Raw genomic sequence first — 19,210 nt, 5'->3', positions numbered from 1 at the left:
GAGTGGAATACAGCAGCAGGTCTGTGGAGGGCAGGAGGAGTAGGACCTCAGTGCAAGTTCCATACCCCAGACAGTGCACCTCAGCTTGGGACGCAGATCTTTGGTGCAAAGGGAGACTAGGTGCTAGAAAGAAGAGTTTGGAGAATAAACCCAAGAAGGAACTGCAGTTGGCTGTGAGAATTGCCTGAGTAACCTCACTCATTCTGTCAAAATTCTTTCAGGAATCATCTTCTTTCTGTCAGATATTCCTGAGAAATATCTTTCTTTGGTCATGTTTCCCTCAGATACATCCTTCTTAACATTAGCCACATCCTGAAATCTTTCTATCAGAAATCCTTCAGAAACCTTCTTTCTGTTAGAATTACTTCACTAGTCTACTTCATACATGAAAATTTCCTTAGACATCTCCTTCTTTCTATCAGGTGTCCACAGAAATCTCTTTATCGTTCTGTCAGGTTTTATCTCAGCACTTCCTCCTTTCTGTCAAATTTTACATCAGAGCCTCCTCCCTTCAGAATATTCTCTGAAATTTCCTTTGTCAGTATTCCCTCAGTAATCTCTTTCTTTCTGTCAAGTTTCCCTTTAAAAATTGTCTTCTTTTTGTCGGGCCTTCCTCAGATGTCTCCTTCTTTCTTCTGGCATCCCTCAGTAATCTCCCTCATTTTTTCAAATTTCTTTTAGAAATTTTCTTATTTGTTTTATGTTTCCCTTGAAATGAAAATGTTAGTCACTCAGTCGTGTCCAACTCTGAGACCTCATTGACTGTTGCCTGCCAGGCTCCTCTGTCCATGGAATTCTTCAGGCAAGAATACTGGAGTGGGTGGCCGTTCCTTTCTCCAGGGGATCTTCTGGATCCAGGGATTGAAACGGTCACCCACATTGCGGGCATTTTCTTTATCATATGAGCCATCAGGGAAGCCCATGTTTCCCTTAGTAAGTCTCTTTATTTCTGACAGAATTTTTTCATAATTGCCCTCTTTCTCTTAGGTTTTCTTCTCATATGGCCTTTCTTTCAGAATTCTTTTAGAAATCATCTTCTTTTGTCAGAATTCCCTTCAAAAACTACCTTTTTTTCTGTCTGGTTTTCCTCTGATATAGCCTTCTTCTTTCAGGTTTCCTTTAGAAATCTCCTTTTTTCTCTCATGGTTTCCTCAGAGATATCTTTTCTGTCAGGTTTCCCCCAGGTATCATCTTTTTTTTCTGTCATGTTTTCCTCAGAAATCTTCTTTCTGTCAGGTTTTCTTAGAAATATCTTTGTTTCTTTCTTGTTAAAATAGTGCAGAAAAAAGGTGAATTATACAAGAAGGCAAACAGAGAGAAAATGGAAAAAAGTACCAGAAGACATGGGTTCCAGGCTCAACATATCTATATTTAGTTTATTGAATGATCTTAGGCCAGTCGCTTGATTTTTCTGAATTTTAATTTTGTTATCAGCATTTCTAATACCTGTTGCATAAATATAATTTTGTAATGTAAGTATAATAATACAGATAAAAGAGCTTTGTAAATTGTAGATCACTGACTAAATGTTTCTGGTTGTTGGTCACTATCACCTTTGAAATCAGTAAGAACTGTCCCAAGAAAAGAAAGCTGTGTGTAAAGATAAATGTAAACGGATTTGTACTTAGAAGACTGAGAAACAACCATAAGATCTAAAGGAGCAAGCTAGATTTGTTTTACCCATACAGAATACCTTGTATTTACATAATTCTTAAAAAGGAGTTATATGAAAATCTTTTAAGATTTATTGTTTAAAAAGAAGGTGCAGAATAATATATGTTAATATTTGTATAAAAATATAAACACCACTATGTGAACATATGTGTATAAATTATGTGTGTGTGTTAATCTCTCATTGTGTCTGACTCTTTGCACCCCGTGGACTATAGCCCGCCAGGCTCCTTTGTCCATGGGATTTTCCAGGCAAGAATACTGGCGCGGGTAGCCATTCCTTTCTTCAGGGGACCTTCTTAACCCAAGGATTGAACCCAGGTCTCCTGCACTGCAGGCAGATTCTTTATTGTCTGAGCCATCAGGGAACCCCATGTGTGAACCCCATATATATATGTATATATATGACATCTGAGTATATATATCTTCCTCTGACATTTACTGAGCCTCAGGCCAGAGAACAAACTGAGGTTCACATATCCTATTTTTAAATGGACTGACATGCTTAAGGAGGCAAGGTACATGTCCACACACGTGCCAGTCTTTGTGCCAGTGTGATTGTATCCATTTATTCTTGTTCTCTGATACATCTATCGTACATTTTATTTCTACATGTGTTATATACCACACAATAAATTACTATTGTTTTTAAAAAAATAATAAATAAATAAACATACACATTTATAATTCAAGCTAACAGAATTTTCTATGCTCTATCCTCCTATCTGGACAAAAATAGCTTCAGAACCACATCATTGAAAAATATGTAAAAAGATCATAGGAGTGATGAGTGTGTGATTTCTATTATTTTCTTTGATTACACTCAAGATATACTCAAGAAACTCAATATATACTTCTCACAGAGAACAAAAAATAGACCTTAAATGTGCTGTTTAAATTTTACAGGTGACCACTGAATACACACAGATACAAAAGTATATGTGTGTGTGTGTGTGTGTGTGTGTGTGTGGGTGTAGATATGAATCAGGTAAGAAGAAGTAGGGCTGCTATTTTTCTCAGGATTTTTGTTGATAATCCTCAGTTATCAATAAGAAACTTAAAAGATAGTGTCTATAAAAAATAATATAAACATATTTTTGATAGTTGTTTTTGGAACCACCAGAAAAACCACAAACAGTAATATAACTTCATCCTTTTATTTCTTATTAAGAAAATTTATTTTAAACACCAGTTATTACATTAACAAATATTTTGAAAATTCTTTTTTTAAGGCAAAACAAATGACCAGTCTTTTAGATACCCTATAAGTAAATAACAGGCTTTCTGTTGGTGCATTTTTTATTGTGAAAGGTTGGAAGTTGCCATTCCAACATAAGCCAACCCAGATAGTATGGCATGGGATTATTCACTAACCAATAATAAAATACAGAGCAGAAGCCCTCAAGGTCAACCAGAAGACTCCAAAATAGGCTAAGTATATTTAAATTCTGTAGCAGATAGAGGTTAAATAAAGCTATGTGTGTGAATTATTGAAGAAAAATAACATAGCTCTAAAGAAGTTTGGATATAGGTGTGAAATCAATGCTCACTGAGAATCTGTAATGTAGAAAACAGTCTCACCATCTTTGTTTCTGGATATCCCATGAACATACTCCCCAGGTGGAAAAGTAGAGTCACTAGTTTGATGTCACCCCAGAAGCTGAAGTGGGTCAAATAACCTGTATTTTTAAAGTGTGACCAGGTAATGACAGCATTCTGACAACTTACCAGGCCCTAGTAATATGGATACATGTGAGTATTTTGTTGTCTCTGTCACTTTTAAGAAAAACAACAATGGTGATTGCAAGGCAAAATGTGGGGTGATTTAATACAAGTCCCCAACCTCCAGGATCTAATGCCCGGTGATGTGAAGTGGAGCTGATGTAGTAACAATAGAAATAAAAGTACGCAATACATGGGATGTACTTGAATCATCTTGAAACCAATCCCCACCCTCCGCCCCCGTTCATGGAAAAATTGTCTTCCAGGAAACCTGTCCCTGTTGCCTAAAAGGTTGGGTATTTAAGAGACATGTAAGTTAGACTGTGAGGGAACACATAAGGGGAGAAGAGTCCCTAAAGGTCACCCCAGGCTCATATGCCCACTCTGCAGCCAGTGTACTTTTTAATGTCATTTTACTTAATAACCTTTCAAACAGAATGGTGAAGCCATGTGTTTAGGAAAGGCATGTGTTTCTACAGAAGCAGTGAAAGAATACCCATGAAGGGAGTTCATCTAACTTTCCAGGGGTCAAAAAAAAAAAAAAAAAAAGCAATTGTAAACCCAAAATTAGAATCAGGTCAATCCAATTCCATAAGTGGCTCCTTCCAAAAATTCACCAGACATGGACCAACCACACCAAAGGTACCCAAGCCTCTAGCATGATTGAGCAAAACTTAGGGGATGGTCACTGGTCCTTGTATATAAGCTTGTCAATTCCACAGAAATGAACAGAGTACTGGCTCTACACAGCAAACAAAAGGTATGCACAGATTTTTGGTTGTCATGATTGCATGTATTTCAATATATTAAAACCTGGAGAGTAATGCTGACTAACAATGAAAATGAATCAGTGATATAATGAAGGACATAAAGATGTAACATTCTTTAAACATAATATAGCTTCATACATAAAATTATTTGCAAAGAATAGTTTTATTTTAGCTCACATAAATGCTGTGATTCATAAGCAGATTCCAAAGTAACACAAAATATACCAGAATATGTGTGTATAGATAGATAGAGAGAAATATGTTTGACATGAACATTATGAGCATTGTCCCTATAGTGTCTCATCTGATCGTTGTATCATTTCTACAAGATTAGTACAATTTTTCTCTCAATTTTACAAAACAGACAATTGAGCAAGAGCATTTAGGTAACTTTCTCAAAGTCACACAAATAATAAATGTGTTTGAATCTATACAGACTTAAGGTGTGTGTATAATTATTATTAATGACTGGCGTATAGGTTTTCTATAAAAATGAGAAATGAGAGACCATTCCAAAAATAGCATGAAGTGCTATACAAGACAAATACTACTTTCTATGTGTTCCACTCAAGATGTTTTTCTTGTTAAGAGAACAAAATTTTTTCACTAATTTCATGATGTTCCTTGCTTGTGGATGAGTCAATTTTCTGATTTCTGAACTAACAAGTTTGTCTACATTCATATCTGATTTAAATCAGTAGTGACAGTTTATTTGGATTGCAAGAGCCTATTTTGATCATCAGTTGTTTCAATTCTATCTTGTTAGTCAAGCTCAGTGTTTTTTATAAGTGATGTATACAAAGATCTCGGTTTTCTCCTATTGATCTGGATTAACTACCACCTTTGCAAGTATTATTCTGGAGCTACACATCGGCAGGCATGACAGCTGGATACACATGACAGGTAAGTTGCATAGAGTGGATGAGACTAAAAGGAAGAGAAATAAAAATAAAATACAAGAGAGCCTCAAAATGCTAACTTCCTTACTTAAGGAGGAAAACTGCTAAAGGAAGTGAGGTGGTATGGTAGGGGTGAAAGTACTGTTGCAAAATAACAGAAGGTTTGGGAGAACATGTAGAGTTTTATATCTACAAGAGAGGGCATACATAAGCTTGTGTGTATATAAAGATACTCAGAGTTGAATTTTGTGGCATGTGTATTATATTCCAATACAAAAGATTTTTGACATGTGCTTTTACAGAAATGAAAGAGGTTGTTTACTACAGTTTTGCCCCATCCTGTAATCAAGATATTTTTCCCCTGATTCAAGTGGCACAGCCTGAGAATGGGTAGAAATAGCTAATGTCTCACTAAAGTAAATGAAGATGCTTTTAAATGACTAATCTTAACTCTGGTTGACTTTAAGAATCATTAGGCATCTAGCATCTTCTTTTGTTTTCCCAACACCACCTTAATATTATGGAAAATAGAAGTAGAGAGGAGTGTAGGAGGGAGTCTCAAGAGGGAGGGGAATATATGTATATATTTGGATGATTCATAATATTGTACAGCAGAAATTAACATAACATTGTACTCCAATTATATTTCAATTAAAATAAAAGAACTAGAAGTAGAGAAAGCCTGAAGGTGGCTTAAGGATGCATAATGAGATCAAAAAGAGCTTTTAAAGAAGTATAAGGATTGACTGAACCTAACAAAGCTATATTTTAGTGCCTGAAATATGAACAAACAATTGACAACAACAAGGCACAAAAAACAGAACAAAACAAAACCCCACCATGCACGACAATTCATGGTTTATGTTAGACAAAAATGAGTAAATTGTGTGCCAAAGGACTGGAATAGGCAACCTATAAAACTTCCAAGATAAAGACAGTGAAAGGAAAAAGTAAAAGTTTGATATGAATTGCAGATAACAGTTGAAACCACTGATATAAATTCCAGTGCTGGCTACTCTATAACTCTCTTAATAAATAAATCTGATCATCTTAAAAGTTAGAGAGACTTCAGCAGTCACTTAACAAAACTTGTCTAATGTGATATTCCCAACCACAACATTCCTAGCAGTTTGTACTAGAAGATCTTCAGTGATGACAATACTTCTGCCTTTCAAGTCTATCTATCTCAATTTAGACAAATTTTAACTAGAAGTGTCTTTCTTTAGTGAATGGATATAATGTCACTCATGATTAATTTAAAAGTGTTTAAAGTGCTTACACATATGCATAGAGTAAACTTAGATCTCCAAAAGAGTTTCCAGCAGTCCCTCATGGAATGTTCTCTAAGCTATGAACTAGAAGAAAATAAATTCAAACGAGAATACAAAAGAAGTGGGACAGGAAAACAGCTCAAGAGCAAAAGGACAAAAAATATTGAGTGTACATAAGTGCTTTTTATACCTTAGAGGACCTTAAATATTATCTCTCTGAGCATTTGTTTCTGCATTTATAAAATGAAGATAATTAATCCTGTGTTATAGCTATTGTTATAAGGAATAAATAGGACAGAATCTATGAAGAACATTTAATTTATTGTCGGATAAAATATTGAATTCTTGGTAAAGGGTAACTACACACATATACACACACCTGTGTTTTGGGGTGTGCATGTGAATGGACAGATGGATGGATAGATGGGTGTATACATGACAGATAGAAAGGTACAAATAGATTACAGTAATAAATGCAAAAAATTGACAATCAGAAGCTTATATCTACCTTCACATCATTAGAAATTCCCTTTCACCACTGGTAACCAATAGTGTATTCCCTTTCTGTGAATCTGCATCTTCTTTTTTCAAATTAATTAATTTATTTGTCTGCATCAGGTCTTAGTTGCAACATGCAGAATCTTGTTATCTTTTGTACAATCTTTGTAGTACACAAATTGTCTAGTTGTGGAGTGTGAACTTAGTTGCTCTGTGGCATGTGAGGTCTTAGCTCCCTGACCAGGAATCAAATCCATGTCCCCTGCATTGCAAGGCCATTCTTAACCACTGGGCCACCAGGGAAGTCTTTGTGTCTTTTTTTGTGTCAAGATCCAGAAGACCCTGAGGTTGTTGCCTGCCCTCTATTGGATAAAGTCAAGTCCTGGGGTTAGTGCAGAACTACCTGCAGGTGGAGCAGCCCTGGAGTCTGGTTGCAGGGCCCAGGGATCCCAGATCTGGTGTCAGGCTGCTGGGGAGCCGGTGCTGGTTCCTGTCACGGTTGGGTACATGGTCTGGCCTGGGGTGTCCTAAAGCTTGTGTTGGCCTGCTAGTGGTCAGGGCTGAGGTTCAGCTGATCCCAGGGCATGGTCTGGCCTGCTATGGACAGGCTGGTTTTACAGGCTGTCTGACTGGTTTTCTCACCTCTGGAGTTTGCCCCCTAGTGGGTAAGGCTAACTCAGAACCCAGAGTAGGCTCCTTGGAGAGCAAGATCACTGGTAGGTGAAACTGGGTCCTGGGGCCCTCCTGTGGGCAAAGCCAACCATGGCCACAGGCTACTGTGGGCTCAGAAGAACTTTATGCAGCCTACCGCCTGTCTTCTTATGGGTGGGGCTAGGTGGCCCCACCCAGCAAGGGGCATGACCTGAAGCCTGCCATTACTGGCATCTACTTTCTGTGGAGCAGGGCCAGGTCTTGGTGCCAAAGAACTAGAGGGAAGATTCCAGGATGACTTCATCCTACACCAGCGTTTACCTGCTAAAAGAAGCTCCCAGTGTGGAAGTCAGTGGCTTCCACCAGTGTCCATGTCTCCAAGGAGAGATTCAGGCCCTCTCAGACTGTACAGAAGATGCTCCAAGACAGAAGGTGGGTCTGGCTCAGGCTCCTATCAAATTTCTGCTTTTGCTCTGGGTCCCGAAGTGTGCGAGATTCTGTGTGTGCCCTTTAAGAGTGACGGCTCTATTTCCCCAGTCCTGTGAGACTCCTAAAATTAAACCCCGCTGAGCTTCAGAGCCAAATATTCTGTGTGCCCATCTTTCAGGTGCAGGATCCCTGGGCTGAGGGCCCTGAGGAGCCTGAGGGACTCTCACTTCTGTGGGAGAACCTCTGCAATATAATTACTCTCCAGTTTGTGAATTACCCGCACGGGGCAAACGGAACTTGACTAAACTGTGAGTTCATCCCTCTTACCCATCTCTCTATGGTTCTTTCTTTATATCCTTAGTTATAGAAGATATTTTCTGGTAGGTTTCAGTCTTTTTCATTTATGGTTGTTCAGCAGGTAGCTGTGATTTTGATCTGCCTGTGAGTGGTGGTGACCTCAAGGTGTTCCTACTCCGCCATCTTAAACCATCTCTCTTTTATATGTTCAATTTATGCAGCATTTTTATGACGTTCAATAATGAAATGTTATAGATTTAGGATTAAGAACAAGAAAAGGTGCTCACTCCTTGGTACCTTTCAACCTAGCAGAGCTCTAGCTTTTGTCAGTGATACAAGAAAATTAAAGGAAATAAATGTTGATTCTGTTGGTGTTTCTTTTTATGTAATCATACTGTCTGAAATCATTGCAGGTACATCTCTTCCATTAAAATCCTTTTCCCTTTTATTGTGATCATGAAACTGAAGGAAACAAAATATTTCATCTCAAAATTTGCCTTTTGATATAAAAATGACTTTGAGTTGGAGGCATGTAGAAACCAGTAAACAGCAAGGAAAATTCATTGTACCTGCCCTTGTTTCTGCCCAAAGACAGGATACAAATTCTCTCATTTATTCTATTAATTTCTCCCCACATATTTGCCTTCTCACAGTTGGCCGCTCTTGAAAATCAAAAACTGCTTTTTCTGTCCTCTCATTTTTCTAGAAATGTATTGTCCTTTGTGGAAGATGCTCTGTTAGCTGGGGTTCTAAGCTATTGCTTTAAATTACTGTTCATGTAAGTTTTTCCCAAGTGGTGTGCATCACAGTCATTAATAAACTGTTTTTCTCTTATTAATCTGTCTTTTTGTTAAAAAAAAAAAAAAAAGCCAGCTGAAAACCCAAGATGGGTATAGTTAAAGTTTTGCTTCCCCTACAAAACCTAAAAGCTTCATTTTCAATCACTAGGTCTGTGGTACAACTCTGAAAAGAGACAGAATGTGTGACATCTTTTTAATTTTTTTCTTCAAAATTTTTTTTCTGATATTAAATGTGTGTGTGCATGTGTGTACACAATCTTCCCAGATTGTTTTTACATCTGCTAATGATATGACAGAGGATCAAATGGTTGGATGGAGTCACTGACTCAATGGACATGAGTTTGAGCAAGCTCTGGGGGTTGGTGGTGGATGGACAGGGAAGCCTGGCGTGCTGCAGCCCGTGGGGTCACAAAGAGTCAGACACGACTGAACGACTGAACTGAATAATGTGTCAGGCATGGGGATCTTAGTCATTAATAGAATTATTACTGTTTGTTCCTAATGTCCTAACATTTCCACGAGTGCTAAATTCCCTCTCCTTTCTAATTCATTCTGCTCAGTACAAATGACTGCTTTTAGCTTAACATGCTTTTGCTCAAAGACATTAAACTTCTGCCCTTTATTGCTTACCAAATTAAAAAAAATTATCTTACATTTTAATTCTTCTGTCATACATACTTATGACTTTCTTTTCTTCCCTATCTTTGTTTTGGTTGATTCATATTTCTTTCGTAGCCATTTGTCTGATTATGGCCCTTTTGTTGATTCTGATGCTTTCTTGATTCTGATCTCCCACTCACACTATTTCCACCTTAGGGATAACCTTGTTTTTCTTTCTTCCTTCCATCAAATCTAAGTAATCTCCTCACCCCCCACTGCCAATCTGAGCAGTTATAACAATCACTGGCACTTATCTTCTTTGTATTAGTACTTTGTAAGGCCGGTATATCTTTTATTACTTTAGGATGTAGATGTGTTTAGTGAAAGTTTCTTGACTGATCATTATGGCAGAGGAATAAATGAATAATCAGTTCCCAGTCAGAATTTTCTCTGGAAATTTTATAATTTTTTTTTTTTAATTTTACAGTTTGCAAGTTGAAAAAATACTGGAAGATTTTTCTTATAGTGGTCTTTCTTATAGTGGTCCTTGTAACAGGTAGGTGACCTGTGAATTTCCTTTGGTTCTTTATGCAGCAGGCTATGCATTTATACCTCAAGCTTAGTCCCAAATCTCTCAACTCTGCAGTAATAAAAGGACTGTAGAGACTTGACCTCAGGTTCCTACTAGCTTGGCAGCTTTTGCCACCTTCCCTGGGGCTTTCCGGTAGTCCAGCTATAAACAATCTGCCTACAGTGCAGGAGATGCAGGTTTGATCCCTGGGTTGGGAAGATCCCTTGGAGGAGGATATGGCAGCCCACTCCAGTATTCTTGCTGGGAAAATCCCATGAACAGAGAAAGCTGACTATTATAGTTCTTTGGGGTCACAAAGAGTCAGACGTGACTGAGGTGACTGAGCACACATGTACCACCTTCCTTGCCTCTCTTAAAAATACTCTCAGAACTTAGTCATCTTGACTTCGTAAGATTTTTTGATCTTTGAATAAAATAATCATAAATTCTCAGATAACCCTCAGACAGCAACAGCAATAACTGTTTAATTGAGGGTATTTCTGTGAACAAAAGAGCTAATGTTAAATATACTATATTTATTATTATATTTTTTATATTGAATTCACACAAGACTGTGAAATAGTTATGAAATTCATTCACACCCAAAGAAATAGCAACCAGAGTGAATTAGTCGCTTTTTACAAATTATAAGTTCCAGGGCCAACCAGAATTGAGATTCTTTTCTGTTGGCTAAATTCCAGTTCTCTAGCTTCTGATATTTTAACTACCATACAATATTGTCTCCATAATTGCAGTCTTTCTTTAATTTCTTTTGGATCAAGAATGAGTTATGTTACTAATAGTTGCTCTATGAAATGCTTGCTTATTTCTATTATGTTAAAAGAAAAAGGAAAATATGGATCTAGGGATTTACTTCAAGATTTTCTCTGTTGGAGTAAATTTGCAAAGATGAAGATGTTTAAATTTTTTTCTGGATATTATGGGTCTATTTTGTGAAAAATATCCAAAGGTAGATTTTAATTTCTGACTTGTGGCCTCCAGAACTTGATTTTCCATCTGCAAGTTTGGCTGAATTTAGCTCTGAAATTAAATTAACACATAATATTCATGAGTCTCATTTTCTTTCTTTTTGTCATTCACAAAAGTACTGATATTATTCCTGCTTATAACCTCTTCTGTCATTATAAAGTTCTGAGAGTGCAATACTAATTCTATTTAAACATCTGAAAATTAAATATTTAGAGGGAAGAGTTTCTCTAAGACATATTTACGTTCATTTATTCACTAAAAAGGTAAAATTGAAATGACGTATTTTATTACCTGTTTGTGGTAGTCTGGATCCAATTGTGAGTATTACAGAAGAGAAAAAGTCAGGAGTTTGGAGTTGGCTCTACATTTAAACATTTACTTGACACTGTACCCATTAATTAGCTTTAAGCATTTGGAGGGCCAGGACTTTATCTAACCTAATTACTCAGCACCTCACTAAAATCTGGAAACAGTAAATTCTCAAAACATAGGATAGAGAAATAAAATCATCATTATTCCAGCTTCTTCCTTATTATTTTCCAGGCACTAAATATTGGTGATGTAGAACCAATATTTGATTCATTCAGATTTCCATGATTCATTGTCCTTCATGGTGAATTTCACTTCCTTAGCTCATATGTCCTCCCCTGCTGTTAACCTTTCCATTTTTCTTACATTGGTCCTTGACACTGTTTATATTTATGTCTCTTCCTTGGTTGCTACATCTGCTGCATAATTTTTGGTAGGATGTCAGTATAGACCATGAGAGGTTTGCAGTTCTGCTTCTCAAAATAGAAGCCAGGAAAATAGAATAAAGTCTAGACTTCTCAACCACTGAATGGTCTTCCTTATGGACAACAGAGGAATTGAATTCATCTATCACTCCATGAGTGAAGTTAGCTTTCAGGTTTCAAACCATGGCAGTAAAAAACAAAATTGATACACCAGAATGAGTATAAACACTTTGTAACTGCTTTTATTCATTTTTTTTTCAGTATTATATTTCAGTTTTTCAAAAAGTACCAAAGCTATGGAATGTTCAGAGGAGTGGATTGGAGTAAGAAGGAAGTGCTTCTATTTTTCTAATGATACCAGAAATTGGACAGCCAGTAAAAGATTTTGCAGTTCACAGGGATCAGAACTTGCTCAGATTGATACACCAGAGGAGATGGTAAGAAAAGGAAAAAGTTTTCAATTATTTCAAAGCTTAATTTTGTACAAAGAGAGGATAAAAATGATAAAAGCTAATACTCCATGATTATGTCAAAAAATTCCTCTACCCTTCTATGTTCTTCTGGCTGATCTAAGAATTAAACTGACATGAGACAGATTAACAGGAGAAAACCAAATTAATTATATACACATGAGGGCTTTATAAGAAAATGACTCCCAAGGACAAGTTAGGCAATTGGGGCTTATATGAGAGAAGAAGAAAGGGGTAAGGGTTTGGAACATCAAAGTGAAAGAAAGCAATTCACATGAGATGGAAATATAAATTATTTATTTTTAATGAGCTTTTATTGGAGTATAATTGCTTTATAATGTTGTGTTAGTTTCTGCAGTACAGCAAATTGAATCAGCTATATGTATACATATATCCCCTCTTTTTAAAAAATTTCTTCCCTTTTAGGTCACCACAGAGCACTGATTCTGAGGTTCACATAAGCTATCTATCTATTATATACATATTACCAAAAATGTGTATATGTCAATCCTGATTTTCCAATTCATCCCTCCTCTCCTCTTCCCACCTTGGTATCTATATGTTTGATCTCTATGTTGAAAGGCAAATGTTTGGTGGAGACGTTTGTTTATTTATGAAGAAAAGCTATAGGTTTGTGGTTCAGTAGCAAGGAATCTGGAGTAGGCAATGGCACCCCACTCCAGTACTCTTGCCTGGAGAATCCCATGGACAGAGGAGCCTGGTAGGCTGCAGTCCATGGGGTTGCTAGGAGTCGGACATGACTGAGCGACTTCACTTTCACTTTTCACTTTCATGCATTGGAGAAGGCAATGGCAACCCACTCCAGTGTTCTTGCCTGGAGAATCCCAGGGACAGAGGAGCCTGTTGGGCTGCCGTCTATGGGGTCGCACAGAGTCAGACACGACTGACATGACTTAGCAGCAGTAGCAGCAGCAAGGAATCAGTAGGAGAGACTGTGGAATAATAGCACTCAATATATTTTATTAGAAGAAATCATATTCTCCCAGAAATTAGATTTCTGATTATAGGAGACAATGTGCAATGGAAATTACATTGTCTCTTCTAGTTTTATTGAGATATAATTGTATAAGTTTAAGGCATAGAGCATAATGATTTGACTTACATACATCCATCATGAAATGATTATCACAATAAATTTAGTGAACATCCATCATCTCCTGTAGATACAAAATTGAAGAAATAGAAAGTAATTTTTTTTTCTTGTGATGAGAACTCTGAGCATCTCTCTCTTAACAAATTCTATACATGAAATATAATAAGTTAATTACATGTATCATGTTGTACGTGACATTCCTAGCATTTACTTGTATCTGGAAGTTTTTACCTTTTGACCACCTTCACCCAGTCCCCCCTCCTCCCACCCCACCTCTAGTAACCACAAATCCCATCTCTTTTTCTATGAGTTTTTTTATTTGTCTTTGAACTTTAATTGACCTGTAACATATGTTAGTTCCTGTTACACAAAATAGTGATTTGATATTTCAATATTTTTCAAAATGACCACCAGGATAATTCTAGTTATGATATGTCACCATACAATATATATCACCAGATAATATCAAGTAGTTATAGTTATATTCCCCACTTTGTACATTTCATACCTATGACTCATTATTTTGCAACTGGAAGTTCAAAGCTCTTTCAACTATTTCTTTCCTCTCCCCACCCATCTCTCCACTGGCAACCACCTATTTGTTCTCTGTATCTGAGACTCTGTTTCTGTCTTCTTGTGTTTGATCATTTATTTTTTAGATTCCACATATAAGTGAAATCATACAGCAATGACATTATTATTCTGGTATCTGTTGTTGTTCAGTCACTAAGTTGTGTCTGACTTTTGCAACTCCATGGACTATAGCACACCAGGCTTCTCTGTCCTCCGCTATCTCCCAGAGTTCGCTCGAATTCATGTCCGTTGAGTGGATGACGCTATCTCAAAACCTCATCCTCTGCTGCCCACTTTTCTTTTGCCTTCAAACTTTCCCAGCATCAGAGTCTTTTCCAATGAGCTAGCTCTTTTCATCAAGTGGCCAAAGTATTGGAGCTTCAGCTTCAGCAACAGTATCCACTGGTATCTATTCAAAGTAGTTTCTGAGTTTTCCTATTTTAACAGTACATATACTTTCCTTTAAACACCCTCACCCCTCTATAGTTTGGGAGAGAAGACCTGTGCACAGAATAAGATGTAAGTGTTAGTTCTCTGTCACCCTTAAGAAACATGATATGCCTGTTCCTATAAAAATGCTCAGCTCCTGAATTTGTCAACCAGACATAACATCCTGTCAGTTTAGAGTCTTTGTCCTTTACTCTGTGAGAAACATCCTGGTGTTTTATGCAGTAGAACTTGTAGGAAAGGAAGTCAAATATGATTTTTTTCATCAGTTTCTCATTTGAGAGATAGAAGTTACCCTTAATGGTAATTCAAGACACAGTAGCTCAAAGAGCTTTGATGACTTGTTAGAAGTCACTCTACTACTTAGATATATTTAAGAAGTAAGAGCAAAGTGAAAATTATTCTGATAAAGCTAACCTGAACATCAACATCTGTGTTGTTTGTTGCTATGGAAGCATTAGGGCACACAAATTAGGATGTAAATCATAAAGATGGGATGTTCCAGTGAGAAGTATGTCAGCTATATGCTCTAAAATATTGAGTAATGGAGAATTCTCTGATTTGTGTGGAAGAAATTTTTGAAGAAGCATGCAGGACCTTCTATGTACTGGATTGGATTAAGCAGAAAACTAGGAGAGTCTTGGAAATGGACAAGTGGCACTACATTCAATGCTGGGTGAGTTTCAAATTTACTAGGAAAGATTCTGTTCTGGTGTTGTATAAAAACTTTAAATCAGTTTGAGTTGCATTATTGTAAATAAGTCTCTCCCTGTTTTCTATGTGTAATTGTCTTTCTCAGTTTCTACCCTGTGACATGTATCTTCTCAGATTGAAACATACCCTAGAACAACCCACCTTCCTTCTATTTCGTTATATGGCATGCAGTGAAATTTTCCATTTTTATTTTTGTTCCTTATTTCATTTTATTTTTATTGTCAGGTTCTTGCTAATAAACCCTCCTATTGCTAACTGAAATTCAACTATTCTGCAAATTCAAAGTCAAAGCACGTTTATTACTTGTACTTTTAAAATTTTTGTAAGATCTCTTTTTTTTCTTTAAAGTGTTAGAGACCATATGGAAATAACCATATTTCCAAGTTAAAAGTCTAACTTTCCAAGATTTCTGGGAGGAATATCAATGACCTCAGATAGGTGGATGATACCACTTTAATGGCAGAAAGCAAAGAAGAACTAGAGAACCTTCTTGAGGGTGAAGGAGGAGAGTGAAAAAGCTGGCTTAAAACTCAGTATTAAAAAAAAACTAAGATCATGACATCTGGTCCCATCACTTCATGGCAAATAGAAGGGGAAAAGGTGGGAGCAGTGACGGATTTCCTCTTCTTGGGCTCTAAAATCACGGTGGATGGTGACTGCAGCCATGAAATTAGAAGACAAGTACCTTGGCAGGAAAACTATGACAAATCTAGACAGTATGTTAAAAAGAGAAGACATCACTTTGCTGACAAAGATCTGTATAGTAAAGGCTATGATCTTTCCAGTAGACATGTATGGACATGAGAACTGGACCATAAAGAAGGCAGAGCACAGAATTGATGCTTTCGAACTGTGGTGCTGGAGAAAACTCTTGAGAGTCCCTTGGACAACAAGGATATCAAACCAGTCAGTCTTAAAGGAAATCAACCATGAGTACTCATTGGAAAGACTGATGCTGGAGCTGAAGCTCCAGTAGTTTGGCCACCTGATATGAACAGCCAACTGATTGCAAATAATTTTTATCAACTTGCTCTGTTGATGATCAATCTTTTTCTTTTTATGCAATGAGTATAATCTCTCTTGTCTTCCTGTATTTCTAAATTGGTTCCCATTTTCTATCTAGCAATTAATAATATTAAGGCAGGAAGACATGGATACAAAGTCAGGAAACAACATTCCCTCAAGAAATAGTTATATAAATAAATAATATTGCTTTTGTTGTTGTCGTCCAGTTGCCAAGTCATGTCTGACTCTTCTCGACCCCATGGACGGCGGCACGCCAGGCTTCCCTGTCCCTCACCATCTCCTGGAGTTTGCCCAAGTTCATGTCCATTGAATCATTGATGCAAATTGATAAAAATTATTATAATTAGTCTCCTTGGTTTCCATATGAGTATATTTCAAAAGTGCCAAATGAATATAAATCTTGTTTCTTACTTTCAAAACTGAACATTGGCTAAAAATATACCAGGTAATATGCTAGGCAACTGCTTTAAAAAAATTCCATATTTCACTCGATTTAGAAACACTTTCTCTCTCTCGAAAGAAATATATATAGTTAGATAAATGGAGATAGATATAAGCTCTTATTTATATCTATTATTTCTCTTTGTCTATTTATATCTCTTTCTACCTGTTGCCCTAAATAAGTTGACAGATTATGCTAATAATAATAGTCATATTAAATACCTACATTGCTTTAAAAAAACAGATATTTGGGGGGTAGAGTATTGTGATAGGTGAGTATGAAGCTCAGTGTTTTGTATAAAATGTTTCTAATTGCTCTATTCTTAATTTTATTTTTGATTAAAACTGAAAGTGGTCCCAAACTGATTTTTATTGTTTCTTTTCAGGTTTGAAATCAGTGGGAATGGACCCTTTGCTTTTTTGAATTCTGATGGAGTCCACAGTTCCAGAGGATTTGTTGATATCAAGTGGATTTGCAGCAAACCAATATCTAAAACAGAATAAATTAGGAAATCAATAAAGAATTTTGCAAGTTTTTTTAAAGTTGAAGTATAGTTGATTTACAAATGTTAGTTTCTGGCATACAGTAGAATTTTGCAAGAATTAAAGGAACTAAAAATTGTTGAAATGAATGAATGATTATATATAGAATCTTATTAATTCAAGGCACATTATTGCTCATCATGAGCACGTCAGGAAACTTCTGTTAAATAGGACCAAACAAAGTTACAGTATACAATTAGATGACATTTATTGCATTAGTAGTTACGATAAACAAATTTAAGGGGATTTATATTAATAGGTCAGCCAAGACCTACTGCTTAGTAGGTCTGCTTAAAAGTTAGAGAAATATATGTGCTTAATATGTGTAAATATTACAAGCCACTAACCATAGTAACTTTGGTTTAAAGAAATGTTACAAGAGAATCACCTATGAACAAACATGTACTTAAATAATATCTTACAAATTATGGAAAAATATTTAGGAAGGACCCTAACTCTATAAGTAATAAACACAGATACATTATCAAAGTTCTATATTAAAATCACAAGGCCTAGATTATAGAATATAAACTAGAAAAATAACATTACAAGTGAATAGAGAATAGATTATTGAAAAATATTTCCCTTTTCCAAGTAAGAACAAGGAAATAGGATGGGCTTAAGATGCAACCCTGGATGTGTCATAAAATTCAAACTCTGTAGGGTGTGGGGAAAATTATATCAAGCCCTTCTTTGTTACATTAGTTTGCCTAGGTAACTGTAACCTCTCAGTACAAGAAGGAATGAGAGTTTAGGAGAAAACATAGACACGTAGGATGGAGAAGCTGGAGAAAAAAAAAGTATCTAGGTTACAGGATAAACATACAGAAACACACAGACCAGTCTTTCTCCCATATCTTTAATGGAGGCTCACTCCTAAATTAGTTGCAGATGAAACTTTCTGATAAATGAAAAGGAGATTCTTGTGAGTCCCACCTGTAAATGTTGTTTTTGGTACTATATGTGAATGCAAATACTTGGCAAATATCAGCATGTAAGCAAGCACAGGCATATTATATCTATTCATCATTTGTCATCAAGAAAACTTGAAAATACGAAATTTAGTATTACTTATGTATCACATTTTGGCTCAGATTAAGTTCAAATTTTGCTTCATTCATAATGTTTTATTTTTGCTGTTGGTTCATGATTACAAATTAATTTCAACTGCTTCATTATTTAAAGTAATTCACTCCTTGTTTTTCTTTAAGTCACACCTATCAGGGTGAATCAATTCCTGATGGCTCAGCATGAACTACAGATAACTTTTTGATGATATTATGTCGTATCTCCTCACCTACTTAGGGGACACAAACTGTTGAATTTATTTTGAAATATGAGTGCCTTTTGGATAAATGAGAGAATAAGGTACTTCGTATAAAATTTCAGTTAGAAAACTAAGGGAGTGAGACAATTCTCAATAAAACAATGTTTAAAAGCAAATTTGATTAAAGGGAAATGAATTGTAGAATCAGATTAAATACAAGATTGTATATTACTTTAAGAAGACATTCATAATTACAATGGCTGAGTACTTTATTACCAGTTGAAAGTTTGATTTCTTTTTGATAAAAACTGAAAGTAATAAAGGACAAAGCCCACCATGAAGAAAAAAAATGTTGTATAACCACATATATGCACAGTCTATTACTTCACCAAATGCACAGGAAGAGTTAGAACCCAAGGAATAGAGAAAAAGCAGGATTAGAAGATTAAATTTCATATTTTTTAGACACTGAAGCAACAAGGATAAATAAGAATGTGGAAGACTGAAGTCAGAAATCAACATTCTTTCCCAACCAAAACACATTTTGTTTTGTGTTAGGAAATTGTCAAACATATTTAAAAGTAGAGAAAATAATATAGTGAGTCGCATGTACTCATTAGTCAGTTTTTTTTTGTTTGTTTGTTTTATTTATTTTTTAATTTTTTATTTATTTATTTTTTTTCCAGTGGGTTTTGTCATACATTGATATGAA

General features: G+C 36.0%; 1 protein-coding gene across 2 annotated transcripts; it reads left to right on the top strand.

Moving 5' to 3' along the window:
* The first annotated feature begins 4,928 nt into the window (after window positions 1–4,928).
* Window positions 4,929–18,472, top strand: CLEC2A (C-type lectin domain family 2 member A). Of its 2 annotated transcripts, XM_043882034.1 has the most exons (6): window positions 4,947–5,066; window positions 7,735–7,914; window positions 10,096–10,164; window positions 12,165–12,340; window positions 15,080–15,183; window positions 17,075–18,472. In XM_043882034.1, exons 1-6 carry the CDS (start codon window positions 5,060–5,062, stop codon window positions 17,190–17,192), a joined length of 654 nt encoding a protein of 217 aa, XP_043737969.1. In that variant the 5' UTR covers window positions 4,947–5,059; the 3' UTR covers window positions 17,193–18,472. The 2 variants fall into 2 exon arrangements, with proteins under 2 accessions (XP_043737970.1, XP_043737969.1); XM_043882035.1 differs by lacking the exon at window positions 7,735–7,914 and having other exon boundaries at window positions 4,929–5,066.
* The last annotated feature ends 738 nt before the right edge of the window (window positions 18,473–19,210 follow it).

Source organism: Cervus elaphus, chromosome 22 (assembly GCF_910594005.1).
Source record: "Cervus elaphus chromosome 22, mCerEla1.1, whole genome shotgun sequence".
In the NCBI taxonomy this organism is placed as follows: Eukaryota; Metazoa; Chordata; class Mammalia; order Artiodactyla; family Cervidae; genus Cervus; species Cervus elaphus.
This window is presented reverse-complemented; position numbering and strand designations above follow the sequence as displayed.

Bases quoted from the DNA above. Each gene is read 5' to 3' on its own strand.
- CLEC2A (XM_043882034.1), top strand. The intron at 7,915-10,095 runs GTGGGTCTGGCT...TTAATTTTACAG, and splicing joins AAGATGCTCCAAGACAGAAG to TTTGCAAGTTGAAAAAATAC. The intron at 10,165-12,164 runs GTAGGTGACCTG...TTTTTTTTTCAG, and splicing joins TATAGTGGTCCTTGTAACAG to TATTATATTTCAGTTTTTCA.